The following is an 18,465-nucleotide window of genomic DNA, read 5'->3' as shown; positions in this document are numbered from 1 at the left end:
AAATCTGACACGATACTGACATTGTGACCATGGTCGACTCATGGTAATGCCAAAGTTGATAAATACAATGGTATTTTAATTCAAATATTTTTAACTATTTATTTATTTGTGAAAAAACTACTATAACCTTTATAATGTTACAAAAGATTTATATTCCATATAAATGCTGTCGAACTTTCTATTCAAAGAATTAAAAAAAAAAAGACTGGAGTAATGGCTGCTGAATGTTCCATCACACAAATTAATTACATTTTAAAATATATCAAAACAGAAAACAGTTATTTTTAAGTTGTAATAATATTTCACAATACTAATGTAAATACTGTATTTTTGAGATGAGGTTCATGTGTCTGGAGCTAACACAGTCTTGGTCAGTTTTAGTCTATGTGTGCATACACACACACACACACATTCGTACAGTGCCATTTGACTAAAACTGACTAAGACTGTTAGCTCCAGACATCTGAACTGAAATGTTGTGACACACAAGATGCTCAGAGTATCTGCTGTCCAAAATAAACCTGACAAGCAGCATTCCTGAAGGGTACAAAACACCCCGGCGTCTAAAAGGCCTTTGCGAGAGCTGTGACCAGGAGAGAAACAAGATACTCAGTTATAGCAGTAAATCTTGCAGATGCGCGTCACCACGCTCCATGATACGTATAAACACACTCATCAATGCCACTTCACTTTAATTCAGTCGAGGCACTCCACAATTGACTGAAACAAGAAAATTATAAAGGATACTGTATTTTAAGTGAATGGGGTTGAGGTCAGGAGTTTGTTCAGTGCGGTTCAAAGCTGGGCTTTGTGCAGGCTAGTCAAGTTCTTCCACACCAGACTAAGTAAATAATTTCTTTACGGACATCAATTTGCGTACAGGGGCATGGTCATGTGGAGCAGAAACGGGATCTCCCCGAACTGTTGCCAAAAAACTGGAAGCACAGAATTTTCTTGAATGTCATTGCATGCAGCTGCAGTGCCATCTTTACTGGAATTCAGAGGCCTAGCAAACACCAAGACAACCCCACATGACTGTACCAACAAACAACTGGTACTGTGACAGTTAGCACTCTCATGGCATCAGCCAAACCAACATTTATGGTGGTTAAGTATGGTTTCCACAGGCAACATTCACCACTCCGGACGATGACAAATGTAGAACATGGAGTTCGCCACAGCTGCTCAGAAAGGAAATCAGAGAAATGCTGGGAAGAGAGCACCCCCGAGGAGGGGCCTGCCGCTCTGGAGACAGTTACCAATGGAAATTGCTCCAAATTTTGAACTTTGGCTCGTTCAAGATCTCATGCCACTGAAAAAACTCAATGGGGAGGGGAAAATGACTGATCACAGAATCAAAAACAGCAAAACAGATGCACTAAGCACCTTTTGATTCTCAACATGTGACTTTAAGTGTATAGAAGAGAACATCAGGATTATTATAAAGGTTAGTTTGTAGAGTAAAGCCTCACCTTGACAGTTGGTAAATTTAGACGGAGCGAAATTACGACTTCGCTTCTGAACAATCTTTGTTCTTCCTTCAGTCTATATCAGCCGTTCATTATGATTTTGACAACAGACCTTGATGTCAAAGAATTTCGTACTCGCACAAAACTATACGGCGAAGTGCGTGTAGGAGTTTGTTTGCGAGGATGGGAGTGAGTGTGTGGGAGAAAGAGAGCCGTGCCCCCGTCACTTCTCCACCCTGCTCTCTCGGCTCCAGCATCTTAACGAGGCTTTTCCCCTCGCTTTGCAGAACGAGGGAGAAGCCAAATAAATAAAAGAATAAAAGGCGAGCGAGAAGAGGGAAAACACACACTGAACTATAATTTGTTATATCTTTCAGCTCCAATTAAAAATAATATCAAATCTTTTTGTTCAACTTCATAACAAGACTTCAAGAGAGCCCCCATGACTCTTTCTATTTGCATCCCTCAACAGCCCACTGGTGCTCCTGAATCACATTAATTATATGACCTACATAGCACGTCGTTAATATTCCAAGCTGGGAGAGGGACTGGGAGCCAATACGGTGGAAGTCTAAATTTGGAGATCTTCAGGACATCAGAGCTCCCGCTTTTCTGGGGTTTGCGCTTTGATCTCCTCCCTCTTGACATTGTTTGCAAATGTCTGTTTAATGGGACTGGCAAACACCAGAATACAGCCACATTCTGGGGGTTTTTTCGTTCTCCCACCACAATCCCTCCCCTTTTTTTCTCGTCTGCTATCACGCCGTGCCGATGACGACTCTTGGAACGTAGAAACAAAGGGAGACAGAGAGGAAAATCAAGGAAGAGAGAGAGGTGACAGTGTAGCTCACCTCTCACAATACCACGTCTACTGATCTAATCGCTGCTGGGATCAGAGCGCTTAGTGACAGAGAAGTGTTACAGCTGTTCGGGATGTACAAAGTCGGAGCTACTCTGCTTTACAAGTAATGTGTTATGAATATGAATATTTCATAAAGAGGTGGGGAGGGGGGCATGCAAGGCACTCCCGTTGTTTGCACATTAACGCACAACACCCGAAGTAAGCGGCCGTGTTCGCGCCCAGAGACGTGGAAAACCTGATGTCTTAATCAGTGTCCAGCTGTACTGTGGGCTCCTTCAGAAGATCGAGGCCTGGCTCCTCTAAGCTCGGCCATGAATATGGAGCTGTTCTGCGGTGCGGGGCTTGGTTATGTTTTCTGTCTGATATTTCTGCCCCATTCCCATTTCAAAGGGAGGTCCACCCAGGGGTTTGACTTTTTGATCTGCCTGGCGACTGACTCGACCACCTGCATGCGGTATCAGGCCCCTGGTCTCCGTGGAAGGCCAGGAAGGCTGGAGCAGGAGCTCTGCGCTGGGCACTGATCCCAACACTACCCCTTCTCTCTTGCTTTCTCGCTCTCTGTCCACATCAGCAGGAGGCCTTTACCCATACTCCAGCTCTGAAGCCGTAAGGACACCATCACAGCCATTTTGAGGTGAAATGCCGTCACACTAAGTCTTCACAAAAATGAAGATTATAAAATAAAACAATAGCACTCTTTACACCTGCCCTTAACATGCCTTTTAAAGGGATAGTTCATCCAAAATTAATTCTGTCATAATTCACTCATTTACTTCAAACCAATAAGACTTTATTTCTTCTGTGGAACATACAAGAAGATATTTTGAGACATTTCTAGTTTTTTTAAAAAGTTTTTTTTATCCATACAACGCAAGTCAAAACTGTTGTTACAAACATTTTTCCTCTTCTTCTGTGTTCCATAGAAGAAAGGTTCAAGATGCACTGTGATCAGATCACAACACGAAAGAAAAAATATACTGAACTCTTGTAACTTGTCCATGCAATTTAAATCAACAATATCCAATTAACAAATTATTTAACTGGATTACACTTTGAAGTCTTTTTCCTCTACTTTCCCTCCCTAAAAAGAGTGCTTTAAAACTTTTTATCTGCTTAACTGAAGGAAAATGAAATGCAAGAAATCATTGTTTTAAATGTTTTTAAACAAACTTCGGTAAAAGACCGTTTGAGTTTGAGTTAACACAACTTCTAATGTAATATGTAAATTGCATTTTACATGAGCAGGTGTAATTCGATCGCTATCTGATCACACTGGAATTAAGGTGTAAACAGGCCTACACTGCAAAAAATGCTTTTCTTACTTAGTATTTTTGTTTTGTTTCCAGTCCAAATATCTAAAAATTCTTAAATCAAGAAGCATTTACTAGAGAAGTAAAATGACATAAGAAATTCTATTTTGTTTTAAGATAAAAAGAAAGTAATTTAAGTAATTTTTGCTTAAAACAAGCAATATTATCTGCCAATGGGGTAAGAAAAAAAATCTGAATTCGAATGGAAAACAAGAAAAAAAATCCTAATTCAAATGGAAACCAAGATTATTTTTCTTACCCCATTGGCAGATAATATTGCTTGTTTTAAGCAAAAATTACTTAAATTACTTTCTTTTTATCTTAAAACAAAATAGAATTTCTTATGTCATTTTACTTATCTAGTAAACGCTTCTTGATTTAAGAATTTTTAGATATTTGGACTGGAAACAAAACAAAAATAAACACTGCAAAAGTGTTTTATACACTGCAAAAAGCATTTTTTGCAGTGTATAAAAGGAAAGTTCACCTAAAAGTCAATATTCCATTATCATTTACTCACCCTCATGTCATTCTAAACCTGCATAATATTCTATCTTCTGTGGAGCACAAAAGGACATATTGAAGAACGCTGGTGTCCAAACAACACTGGAACCCCGTCAAATTTCATTTTATGGACAAAACAGAAACAAAAAACGCTGAGATGTTTTTCAATATATCAAAAGAAAGTCATACAGCTTTGGTACAAAATATGGCTGAGTAAATTATGACAGAATGCTCTTTTTTGTGTGAACTATCCCTTTAAAAATCAATACAGGTGAAGCCATCAGGGAGCTGCTCTAGTCTTGTTAATACATACTCTTCCAAAACAAACCTACCAAACTAATTCCAACTGTTAGTTTGCAAGTATAAGAACTTCTCATGCAAGGTCACATTGTTCACGCATGCTTCAGCCCTCTTCCCAAGCTACTTTGAAGACTCGATTGAATCCAGTGGCTTGTGTATTAAACAATCCGCAATCAAGGCAAATGTTTTAATTGGTGTGATTATTCTTTAATAATATTATGATTTCTTTAAGCAGGCACTGCCATTAAAAGTTAATGAGATGAGTATGACCATGACAATATAATTAAAACCCTCAGGAGTTTCTGAAGCTGTCCATTAATAATTTAGAGCGAGTTGGAGCACGAGACGGCCCAGCTCAGTAGTCTGCTCAGGGAGAAAGAGAGAGAGAGCGACGAGATGACTGGGAGAGTAATACTGCTTTGCCCATCATGATGTGAGTTTACTTTGATTAAGAGCTGAATTACCAGACTATCAGAGATGTGTCACTTTTAAATCCCTCTGTTAGAAACCTTTTGGGATACGCATCTCTTATTTGATACCAGTGTATTATAAACAGATTCGTTTGAACTCTGGAAAGTCAGGATGAAAACGAGCTGAGCTCAAAATGCACGCAGCGTCCTCTATAACAGAGTACACATATTTGGACTGGAGTTGTCCTCACCCACACAGTGCTCTCCACTCAGGGTAAACATCTGGTGCGCGCGGGTCTCTCTGTCTCCATCTTACAACAATATTTATCACAGCGGGCTAATGCTCCGTCCTCAACATACTGCTTAGAGCCTGTGAACCTCACCATGACAAACACAACCTGGAGTAAGTGAGTGTGTGTACAAAGGCCAAAAGAGATAATCAAGTAACGTAGAGCCACAGGGAGTCAAGTTCACCTCTCTTTCATTTAAATTACCCTCACATCTTTACTCGGAGCGAGCATAGAATTAAATCACACTGTACAGTCATTTAAGAAAAATACAAATCCAAACGGCATTGACCCAGAAAAGTGAAAATGCAAGTGCAGATTTTTACATTTTCTGAAGAAAATGAGTGCTGATTGTACAAAACTTATCACTGCAGTGAAAGATCCTATCCCCCCTCCTCAATGACTTATCAAAAATGTAGACTTGTTCTTGTTTATCAAAAGCTCTTTTCTTAACCAGTTAACATTATGCAAAGCTAGCAGGCGAAATTGTTATTTTGTGATTGCTAACCAAAAAAGTGATTGCTAACCAAAAAAGAGAAAGAACTGGAAATGTTTAATTAGATTATTTTTTAACTTCTGTTTATAATTTGTCTAAAATAAATTTTCATGATCAAGAATATTTATAAATACACTGTGAAGTGATTTTGTGTGAAGTGACTAAATCGAAAAAATAAAATTATTAAAAGTATATTTGTCATTGAAAGCTAAATAAAATAAAATATAAATATTAGATGAAAGACAAATACTAAAAGTACTAAAACAGAAATAAATAATATGCATTGTAGTTCAATAGAAATATTAAAAATCTTTGTCAAAAAATTACAAAAGATTTTTTATTAATCACATTAATAAAAAAATTACAATTAAAATGAAAACTGAACATAAAAAAAACTAAATGAAAATATAAAAAAAATTATAATAGTTTATAAATAACAAAAACAAAAATGAAATACTGGATTAAAAAAGTAATATGTAGTAGTAATATGTAATATACTGTGCTATTAATCAAATGTCCAAGGGCTAAGCAAGCATGGAATTAAATGAAAGCCAGGAAAATTCATAAAGATGAAAAACAAGCCAGAAAAAAAACCCCAAAACATCTATTTGTTGTTTTTGCTACTTTTCTGTTGCAAATGGCTTTGAGATGCAACACAAATGTAATATGTGTGGGAAGGCTTTATTTACTCTTTTGTCAAGCAGAAAGCTAAAAACAAGTAAGGAAGAGAGATACAGAGAAAGAGTGAGAGTAAAAGAGAGAGAGAAGACAGGAAGAACTGGGGGTGCGGTGGGCCTTCATGCAGAAAGGCAGAGGGCTGAAGGGAGACGGCGCGCATGCAAAAGCTCATAAATCCTGATTTGAGGCGGCCTCGCTACAGCACTACATTGCTTAAATGCTACGTCTGATTTAGTCTTCCCATTAGGTGACAGCTGAACTTTAACATTAATATGATAACATTGAAATAAGTGCATGTTATTTACTTAGTGGCGGGGCGGGATGGAATAAGAGAGAAACAGAGGGAGGTGGGAAGGAAAGGAGGATGATGAATGATTTCTGGACAGCTTCTGTGACACCGGGCGGCCGCGGCCCCTCTAATGAGACTTGACAAAATGGAGACATATGCAGAAATATTGGTTACAGTCTACGTCTCCGGCATCTTGCTCTCTCTCTGTCTCTCCTCCTCTCCCTCTCGCTCGCCGCACACGTCCTGATTGTCTACAACCACTGAAGCATCTATTTCAATTGGCACTTCCTTCCTGGACCCGGGGTTTTAAATTTAGCTGGTGTCATTTACATATTACTCTTAATCAAAAAAAGAAAAAAAGAAACAAAACCTTGCCGTCATGGTTCAGGCAATGGCGCAAAGGCACTTTATAAAGCGGAGATGTGACAGACGTTCAACTGAATTGTGCGTGCGTGTGAAGGAGAGCGATATGAGGCTGGTGGAGAAAACAACAGTAAGTGGAATAGAGAGACAGAGAGACAGAGACAGAGAGAGAAGCTGTGCATTTCTTCAGTTATCTCACATCTACCACACAGGGAAAAAAGCCAATATCTCATCAACCTGCTGATATGAATGATGAGTTCTGCTGTTTAAAGCCGATACTACACAGAGACAAAATAGTGGGAGGAACGCTAGATCTGCTTTAGAGCAGATGAGTGCTGAAAAAACCCAACTGCATGATGACTATGCTCACATTGAATCTGTGTCTGTAGAAGCCAGAACTCTGAATCTGAGCATCCGTGATTCATTAAACAAAATATTGTTAAAATGTGCTGAAATAAATTAAAAATATATATATATATATAAACTACAACCACACACACACACACACTATATATACACACATATACATACATACATACATACAGTACAGGTCAAAAGTTTGGAAACATTACTATTTTTAATGTTTTTGAAAGAAGTTTCTTCTGCTCATCAAGCCTGCATTTATTTGATAAAAAATACAGAAAATATATAAAATATTGTGATATATTATTACAATTTAAAATAATTGGTTTTCAATTTATTATACTTTAAATTATCATTTATTTCTGTGATGCAAAGCTGAATTTTCAGGATCATTACTCCAGTCTATCACATGATCCTTTAGAAATCATTCTAATATGATGATTCATTATCAAAGTTGGAAACAGTTCTGCTGCTTAATATTTTTTCATAACCTGTGATACTTTTTAGGATACTTTGATGAATAAAAAGTAAAAAAAATAAAAATAAAAAAATAAGCAATTTTTTTTACAAATAGAAATCTTTTGTAACAACAATACACTAGTCAGTATTTTTTTTTCTTTCTTTTTTTGAAATAAATCAATACTTTTATTCAGCAAGGATGTGTTAAATTGATAAAAAGTGATAGTAAAGAAGATTTATATTAGAAAATATTTTTTTATTTTGAATAAATGCAGTTCTTTTTAACCTTTTATTCATCAAATATATTAGGCAGCAGAACTGTTTCCAACACTCATAATAAATCAGAATATTAGAATGATTTCTAAAGGATCATGTGATAGACTGGATGTCACATGTGACACTGAAGACTGGAGTAATGATGCTGAAAATTCAGCTTTGCATCACAGGAATAAATTATTTTTTAAAGTATATTCAAATAGAAAACTATTATTTTAAGTTGTAATAATATTTCACAATATTACTGTTTTTTTCTGTATTTATGATCAAATAAACGCAGCCTTGATAAGCATTAGAGACTTCTTTCAAAAATATAAAAAAAGGTAATGTTTCCAAACTTTTGACCTGTACTGTGTGTGTATATATATATATATATATATATATATATATATATATATATACACATACATACAGACATACATAAATACATACATATATACACAATACACATACATACATACATACATTTTTATTCAGCAAGGATGCATTAATCAAAACTTACAGCAAAGACTTGGGCATTGTTATCTGTTAAAACTAACTTTATTGAGGGGACAGCGAGTCAGACTGGTAACCCGAAGGTTGCAGGTTCGATTCTAAATAACGGCAGGAAATGACCGAAATGACCCCCAATCGCTCCTCACTAAACATGGCTGCCCACTGCTCCACTGTGTGTCCAAGCCGATGTCAAAGAACTAGCGGTGACGAAAGCTGACTGTGTTGTCACATCTCGTCGGCTGCGTCTCGGCCAAAAAGCTGCGTTTGAACACACCAAAAGTACTAAAGGTGACTGTCAACTAGCACGTGTGTTCTGCCCCTGCGTGTAAGCAAATATCTGTCTAAATCAGCAGTCTATTTTCATCATTCAAAAAGGGAAACCGAAACTAGGACTACAGAAATACAAAGCAGCGCTCTCTTACCATTTTGAATATCAATCACGCTGATCACTTTTTTCATTCCGAGGCGGCTCATGTTATTATGAAAATATTTGTGCATTCAAATGCTCAGGTAAGATGACATAAAATTATTTCTTTGCTCACTTTCATCACACTTTTATTCTCTTGTACTGAGTCGTTCGCTAAGCTGAACAGCGAATCAGAGTTCTCTCTCTCACCGACGACCCGATGCTAATTCAACATGCTGAATTGGCCAAAAAACCCAGACGGCATCCGACTAGAGCCAATGCTGCGGAACACACCGAAAAAAACTAAGCACAAAAACGGCCCGATATTCCCTGGCGGCAGACCAGCTTGGTGTGTCCCAATATGTGACACTGAAGACTGAAGTAATAGCTGCTGAAAATTCAGCTTTGCTATCACAAGAATAAATAAAAAGCTTATATAAAAATATTAAATAATTATTATATTTATTTTATTTTATGGTATTTTTGATCAAACAAATGCAGTCTTGATAAGCATAATAAACTTGTTCTTTTAACAAAAAAAACAAACAAAAAAAAACACTTTTGAAAGGTAGTCAAATTGATTTAGTGAACTTATAAACCTATAAAAAAAACAGAAAGTATAAAATAAAATGTGGATTTCCAAGATGTTTCCAGTTGTTCACAAACACAAAATTGCAAATAAAAAAAAGTGCAATACTTAAAAAAGGTTTCTATGGGAACCCTGCATATTTAAATACAGAATCCCACTAAATTTCCCTCATAATGATTTAAAATGTGACAAAAATGTGCTGATTCCATGGAAGTTGGGTGTTTGGGGTCATTTGATTTTACTGAATTACTAATTACTCAGAAGACCATTTAGATTCATGCTATGCAACCACAGTGCATAACAATAAGCGTGTTCATTTGTGTGTTCATGCAGTGGATGGTATAGGACCACTGTCAAACACATCCATTGAGAGGTATCAGAAACGGTCCCTACCTTACTCTTACCTTCTCAGCATGCCGGTCAGGATCCGAGAGCTCTTGCCCAAGTTAGCGTCCGTCTCTCTCAGCTGGGAGAAGAAGAGAGAGAAAAAGAGACAATGTCCATGTTAGAGAGGTCATGTTACAGTTGTGCTATAAAAATAGGCTTGAGCCCTATTTGGACGGTAATAGTTTCTCATGTGGACGTCTGTAAAATTAAATTTGCATGGCACCTCAGTGATAAAACTCATGCATTAGAATGGCGATAAATTCACGGTGGAGGAGCGAGTTTTGTGATTCTACGAACCCGGGAAAGCCCTGCTCACGTGGTCAGTCGCATGATTGTCTGCAGTAAATAAAATGTTGTATGCTTGGAATAATAAGAATAAATTCATATATTTCATTTAAGGAAAATAATATCCTATTTATTATTTAAATCTCCTGTTTAAAAATAGAAAGATAGACGCGCTATATTGAAAATGGTTTTCTGTTGTATTTTATCTCAAAATGATGGATGTCGTTTTAAAAATGTGGAAATTAGCAGAAATAATTTAAAGGGATCTTATTATGCTTTTTCACTTTTTCAACTTTAGTTGGTGTGTAATGTTGCTGTTTGAGCATAAAAGAGATCTGCAAGGTTACAATGCTCAAAGTCCACTCCAAAGGGAGATATTTTATTTAATAGAATCCACTTTTCAAGAACTACAACGAACGACTCGTTTGGACTACAATGCAATTTTTCCGGATCTTATGAAGTCATAATGTTCCTCATTTAAATGATCCGCGCCCAAATAATACACAAAAAAGGTGTCGATTACTGTTTGAATTACCATAGTTTTCCAACAAATATCACGATTAAATGGTGTATAACATTGTATCTAAAGTGTCTAAGAAAATCTGTGAATGAAATCCGTTCTGCATGATCCTCTTGTTTGTTAACATTATTATTATTATTATTAAGTCTAAATCAGGCCTGCATTGGTTTGGAATTGCCGCTATTTACATCTGAGTGAGTGGAGCTTGCTGTTATGAAGGGGCGGGATATTTCCCGAACACACCCTAAGCGGTGTCAATCAAAGCACACTGGACCAATCATAGCACACTGGGCCAGATAACCAATCACAGCACATTTTGTATTTCGGAATACAAAATAGTTCAGGCTTCATCAAAACAGCGCGTTTGCCCAGACTGGGGAGAGAGGAGCTATAATAATGCAACAATACGTTAAAAATAATGCGTTTTTTTGCATGAAGCATGAAAACATATTCGAGTACAGCCCAAAAACAAAACCAAGACTTTGTAAAAGGTCATAAAATACCCCTTTAATACAGGCACTTATTTACATGAGGTAAGCATAAAGCTGCTTGGTTTATATTTTTATGTATATAATTGCTGCCATAACAAATGCCCATTTTAAATGTTTACATGCTTGTCTTCTCTTTCTCCTTTGAGCAGCGATGAAACATCGTTCTTGTAAATAATTTCCGGCATTTCAGTAATAAAAAAATAGGCAACATCTTTCAAATGCATCCAAATTACAGCGAAGCGCAACTGTACAGTGCTCGGCATAGGTCAAAAAGGATTTAAACAGAGAACTTTTAACTGATCTCTCCTTGTAAACTCAGTGATGTGGATACGGACGGCAATTAAATTACCACACGACCTTGCTGTTTGTCAAAAAACAATGAGTAATTCAGCCAGGGACTTTTACGTGGGTGGTGGGAGAAAAACATTGACATTCTGGATTCGGGCAGCAATAAAATCACCAACTAACCCGTTAATGTTGAAAGTACCTTACAACCCCATGAAAAACAATTACGTTCAAATAGGGCTTTAGAATGTCTACTTTAGTGAGAGAAGCTACTAAAATTAACTTTCATTCATTTAGTAACTTTATTTCTTGTTTTTTGCAACACTTCCTTTCTCTTTTAAATGTGTACATGTTTAATATTCAATATATGGCTCATGTAGCGGGACGCATAAGTAAAAGGCATCCATCTGGAGATGTGAATGTGTGTGTGTTTAGGAATGCTGACATTGCTATGGAAGTAAAGCCACAGTTCTGGCAGCCGTCAGATACGTGACTCTGGCTAGCCTCCTTGAGAAAGCCTCCTTCTCTGTCCTCACAGTCAGCGGGGACATGTGTATGTGTGCGTGTGTGTATGTGTATGTTAGCAGGCAGGCTCAGGGACAGATGTGGTTTTAGGCGTGTTTGGGTTCTGGCATCACCAACAGCCCAAGAGCTGCCTGATGTCTCTCTCAACGATGAATCTGTCCCATGAGAGCTCCCTTGGCTTTTCCCAAAATCCCTCTCTGTTTCACTCTCTGGTCAAAGTTGTGACAGCTTGAAAACACACGGTGGAGCTCGCCGTGAATTAGGAACCCAAAACAAGACCAACAACAAAAGAGATTACCAGTACAGCAGATCTAGAGCAGAGTCCGATTACAGACTAGCAAATGGTCTTGGTAAGATGATTCCCAGTAGCTTGATTCAATGCCTGAATTTCTGAATAGAGTTAAAAGAGTCACAGTCACGCAGGCCTAAACCTAAATAAAGAAAAATACCACAAACAACTACTGTAGCATAACCAGAAACAGGAATATTGGCCATACATCAAGACATTTTAAAAAACAACATTTACATGAGAGGAAATTTGGTCAATCAAGACTCTTATAATCGTTTAATCTTTGTGACTTGTAATAATATTTTTATGATTCCCGCTCATATGAATAACAAATTTAGGTCTGTTTTAAAATGTCTTGTCAAAGTCTACCAAACCAAGGAGAAAATGCAACATTGTAATGATGTAATTCATGTCTCAGAGTAAAAAATACGGACTACAAAACCTGAAAACAACCTGAAGTAAACATTTATGTCCAACTTATTTTAAAGTTAATCATGCAAAAAACATTACATTTGACATTCGGAAATGCCAATTTGAGCAGAACTCTGGAATACAAATGGCAGTTTGTTCCTAATTGACAATTTTGGGTCCATTTTGAAATGCTAGTATAAGCAAATCAAATTGCAGGACAAAATGCTACACTTTTTGCTACACTTTTTTAGAAGCCAAACAATGAATTGAATTGAACGACCTGAAGTCTGTGGAATTAGAGTTGTTAGTCTATGGAATTTTTTCCACTCATTTTAACGTTAATTCTGATTGTTTGTAACCGTAATAGCACTACTCAACAAGTAGGTGTGGGATAAGTTATGTGTCAAACTTAAAGTTAGGGTTAGAGGCTTGTTCAAAAGCTTGTTCACTGAGGATGAGCAATAGTAATAGAGCTGCTTGCAAGGCACTAGGTCTCTCTTAGTGTTTGTGCGTCTGTTTGAAAGAGACTGAGTGAACTGATTGTTAAGAGACACTCCAAAAACTCTTTCATCTGCCGTTTCCTTCTCTCAAAAAGCAGTTTATTGCTCTTTCCATCTAATGTCTTCTTATCATGCTTTCTTTTCTTTTCTCCTCTCCATTTTTCCTGTCTTTAAAGTGTGAGGGCCAGTCGGGGCTCCAGGGACGGAGAGCTATTCTCCATAGACAGCAGACCTTTGAAAGGAAATGTTTTATTTCCTTTGAAATGAGCTGCCTGCCCAACTGCCATGTTGTGATCTTTAAGCATCCTTCATAAGAAGCCATCAGAGAGGCCCCTGACTGAGCTCTCTATACCAGTCTTTAGGAAAGAAAGAGAAAAAAAGAGACAGAGGTAAGACTATGACAGTGGACACGGCAGGGACAAACAAAATAGGAGGGATGGACTGAGATATGGAAAGGTAATAACGATTATACATACAGAGGATAAAGTAACAAATAAAGGTTGAAGTAAGGAGGGGGGAGTAAAAATGGGATGAGTATGTAGAGAGAGACATTTGATACCTGGTAGGAGGAGTGACACTCAAAAAAAGCTCGCAACAGCCCTCTATATCATCACCTTTCAAACTAAGTGAATCGATACGGCTGGGTATATATAAATATGTGTATATATGTATGTATACTGTACGTGTGTGTGTGTGTGTGTTCATGTTTTTCTATCCCGGTGGGGACTTCAACCTGAATACACACAGACTCATGGGGTCTCGTGTCACAGTGGGGACCTAAATAGAGGTCCCCATGGGTAAACAAGCTTATAAATCATACAGAATGAGTTTTTTTGGAAATGTAAAAATGCAGAAAGTTTTCTGTGATGGGTAGGTTTGAGTACGAGGGTACGAGAAATGATGGATATATTACATTTATTAAATGTTCTGCATATATTAGATAGAGTGGCCAAAAAAATATTTGGACACTTAAGTCACACATAAAAAATATATGTATGTCATTGAATAAGATACAAAATAACAAAGTGGCAATTAGGGCTGCACGATTAATCGTATTTTAATCGCGATAACGATATCTGCCTCTCTCGATTCATTTTTAAAAAATCGTTGCGATATTTGCCCGCTCTTTTTTTATCCTGAAAACACTTTTTTTTATTAGACATTTGCATTATCTTGCATTGTTAACAAGTCCCCACTAGCGTTGATGTTTGTGGTTGCCAGATCTAAATATCTTAAATCTCCCAAATCACCCAAACAGAGCTTTTCTCTTACATTTTATGACCAGTGTTTTACTTAATCTGTGCAATCTGGCAACCCTGCGTGCGCGCTCTACACTGCGGAAAAAGCACTGATCTCCACAGCGATATTCTGTTTGCATGAAATTGTTATACAGCCAGTCTGTTTCTTCACAAGCCACTTGTGGTGTTTATGTGACTAAATCCGTTTCTAAATGAGTTTCACGGTTCTGTTTTTTGAAGTTTAAGTTTTTACCAGTTTTCATAATGTAAATCAGTTGAAAACGACAGCCACTGACCGTTTTCAGTGTGTATCAACAAGTAGACTATTTTTCTTTGCAGTACGAATTTGCTGAGCGATCTGTACTTTGTCTCATTTGCAACCGAAATGTGTCGCTTAGAAGATCTAATGTGAAGACGCATCACAAGCGTTCATCTAACGTTAAATCATGCCATATGTATTGACTTGCTGTCTGAGGAAGTCGTCATAGTTGTTTAAATGAAGTCTGATGGTTTGGAATTAACACCCGCCAACCCGCCAAATGCGGCTAAAATTTTATTTTGGCGGGTAACGCTGTCAAATCACTGGCCAATTTGGCATGTTATTGTGTTTACTCACTTTGCTGGGGAAATTCGTGTAAGCCAAATCTGCGCGGATTTTGCGCAAATACTTGTGAGTCATCATGATCTATTAAATACAGCGTATTACGCAGAATCTGCGTAATTCTGGCTTACTTGAACACACACGTCACTACACAACAAATAACGGTGCGCTTGTTCACTTGCATTGAAGCAATAGCGTAGATTAAAAAGCATTTGGTTAACAGAAAAGACTGATATTTTACAACATCCTACATGTTCTTTGTACTGTATTGATCTGTCCACCTAAAACACATTTTTGGTTAAAAAAAAAAGATGAGAATGAATGAGGAAGGGTGGAGATATCTGGATGACAGGATTTTGTTTGAATAAGAAATGAATGTATGAAATTCAAATTTGAATAGCCTTATATAAATGAGCTGTGAAATTTCTTTTTTTGGCTAGTAGAATATTAATAAAAATAATTCATTACATTTATATAGCGCTTTTCTCGGCACTCAAAACGCTTTACATGGTAGGGGGGAATATATATATATATATATATATATATATATATATATATATATATATATATATATATATATATATATATATATATATAAATAAAGATGGCTCAAGCAGACCATTTTAAGAAATGCATTTTACAAAAAAAAAAAGCTTTTTAGGTCATACATTTTAAAACTATAGAAATGGTTTATTTTAGGGCACCTATATCTACATAAACTAAAAATCAGCTTTATATCAACTGGAAAGATTACCACAATTTATAAGCTATTTTCATTTATATTATTGCAGTGAAATTCTGTTATTTTTAAATGTGGCTTAAATGTACAAATATTTTTTGGGACCACTATTAAAATATATATCAGGAAAAGTATCTAGTGTCCAGCACAGTCACACATGTAGCTGCGGAAAGACTTTCAGAATTATAGCAGCCGGAAGAACAGAGAACAAACCCTTGTTCTGTCCGGAGGTGTTTGTTGTCCATCTATGCCCGTTTAGACAGTCTTGCATCATGCGTGACCTCACCACATGAGACAGGACAACTACAAAGGCTTCTTATTGGTGCTGTGCTCTGTGTCAAACATTCTGTTCTCTGTACATTCAATCAATCACTCCATTGATTGAATGAAGTGATTGAATGAATCACTGGCCTGCTACGCTAATGCGTGAGAGGTGCGATCTGGTGTTAACTGCCTGCACTTGAGTGTGCTCCTGTCCTCTTGTCAAGTGTCTGATCTAGGGCACTTTGTGTCATCCCAAAGAGCCAAGATCTGATCAAGTCAAGTATTTGTAAGCCTGCGTAATTGCTTAGTGAGAAAAGTGTGTGTTTTTGTTCTGTTTGAGTGTAGCCTCCCGAGGACTGTCTCAGGAGTTGTTTGAGTGTGTTTGTGGTTGTAAACTCACCCGGTCGCGGGATCTCTGAATCTTCTCACGGTCGCTGTTCAGGTTGGCAAGGATCTCCTGTCCCACTTGCTCTGTAGAGGATAAGAGGAGGGACAGGGTGAAATAAAAACACAAAATGTTGTTTAGGCCGTCTTAAGATGCAAGCGCATTTACTCCTGATCTTTGATTTTTTTTTTTCGGGCCATCCGGTCATTTTAATAGGAATCCACATGATCAGGAATCTTGAGTGAGAGCGAAAGATTTCCCTACGCAGATTTTAATACAGGTTCAAGTTAGCTGCTAACAGAACAGAAAGCTGCCTAGTTTGAAAGTGACTTCTATGTGAGCTGTAATTAATATAGTAAGACTACTGACAATAGACAGTGGACCTTTTTTGTATGGCACTAGTTAAAAAAAAAAAATAAATTGTATATTGCTTAAAGTGGATTTTTTTTTTATTCTGTAAGAAGACTTGCACATAAACTTTGATAGAAACACATTTGGTGAATAAATTCCTAAATTTGTATTAAACACTGCAGGTGAATAGTGTAAAATGTTTGACTAATAGATATGGCCATACTTTCCCCAGTTTATTAAATCACAGTACTTTAAGACAATTGTTTTGTATTACAGGTTTTATGAAATGTTTTTTAAATATGCAAATGATTCAATATGTAATTAAATATGCACTGATTTGCATACATTTCCAGAACAAAAATCTGAACACTAGATAAAGCCAAGTTCCTTTTGGTGACATTTTCGAGTAATTTGTGTTTAGAGGATTTGGGATATCTTTATATAACTCCATAAATACAAAAATACTAACTCCATACATTCTCCAAATACTGCCAACAGCGCGCTCAAAAAAACAACAACAAAACCATTTTTTTTATAGAAATACAATGATATATAAATCAGGTGAATGTTATATAAATAAAACATTCTGTAAAATCCTTCAGAATATAGAAAGGAATAAAAGTTTGTTGAACATAAGTGCTAATCAAGTAGAGAAATCTTTTTTAAATGGCCTTTAAATATTCGTATTGTAATTTAAATCTACAGATGCAAAGAAATCAAAGATAACACAAATAATCATAAATTTACATTTTGGATGTTTTCTTTCTAGTCCGGGAAACACTTCAAACAGGACTACACACTCTAACAATGAAGGGGAACCACCAATTGTAAGATAAAACCAATGCTTTAATGAAACCGTGGCAAACGTTTCGGTCACATGAGAACATGTGATGCCATGGAAGCAAAATAGCCCAAAATAGCCATGGTTTTGCCTGTAATGTCTTGCCTTTAAAACATTTTTTGACTTTGTCTCAAGTTAAAGACTTGTGAAGGAGGGACATATCAGGATTTCAGAAACTTGAAGTGGGTTCTTTGAAACAAAAAACAGTCAAAAACCATAGCAACCACCTAGCAACACCCATGTAAAAGTCTAGTTACAACCATGATCTCTGATGTCTAGGGATCTCAAACTACATCTCCTTCTCACCAAGATGCTGACTTAAATATTTTGCATATCCCAGCAAGCCGCATCACACCGAGCACGAACAGCACATGCAATATTCAGCTGCTTGCTTATAAACACATTTCATCTGTCATGGACGTACACCCATTTATTCGCTCGCACTTAGATAAACATCTCATACATGGCGTCTGACAAGCCTGTCCATGGTCACTGTCATATTCACATCCCAAGGGTCAAAAAAAAAAAAAACCTGAACAAAACAAAAATCCCACCCTCCCTTCTTCCTGAAAAACCCTTTCCACTATAAGTAGAAACCACATTAGCAGTCTGGAGAGGAAGGGAGTAAAAAAAAAAGTGAAAAATCTTTGCATGGATCAAAGCTACGCTTTCAAATGAACCAAACAATTGTGAGTAAACAACACACTCATGACTGGATTACGCTACACAGGTGCAGCTCTCAAAGAGTCAGCTTGACGCTCGAGGAACAGAGGAACGGGCCACATCTGCGCTAGCAC

At 36.9% G+C, this 18,465-nt stretch overlaps 1 protein-coding gene across 6 annotated transcripts in view; it reads right to left on the bottom strand.

Moving 5' to 3' along the window:
- The window catches only part of vti1a (vesicle transport through interaction with t-SNAREs 1A), a 139,482-nt gene that overhangs the window by 40,448 nt on the left and 80,569 nt on the right, over positions 1-18,465 (bottom strand). For 2 of the 6 annotated variants that reach the window (XR_014609067.1, XR_014609068.1), the window contains 3 exons: positions 16,492-16,562; positions 9,527-10,022; positions 7,960-8,403 (listed from right to left, as the gene is read on the bottom strand). Coding sequence is in view for 4 of the 6 variants with exons in the window: in XM_084135897.1 (XP_083992023.1) it covers positions 9,957-10,022; positions 16,492-16,562 (137 nt within the window). In the remaining 2 variants the exon portion in view is untranslated. Of the gene's footprint in view, positions 1-7,959; positions 8,404-9,526; positions 10,023-16,491; positions 16,563-18,465 lie in introns of those variants that run through there. The other 4 variants (XM_084135897.1, XM_084135898.1, XM_084135895.1 and 1 more) reach the window with 2 other exon arrangements.

Source organism: Abramis brama (genome assembly GCF_963993115.1).
Source record: "Abramis brama genome assembly, chromosome: 14".
NCBI lineage: Eukaryota > Metazoa > Chordata > Actinopteri > Cypriniformes > Leuciscidae > Abramis > Abramis brama.
Note: the sequence above shows the minus strand (reverse complement) of the source record. Positions and strands in the feature narration are given on the sequence as shown.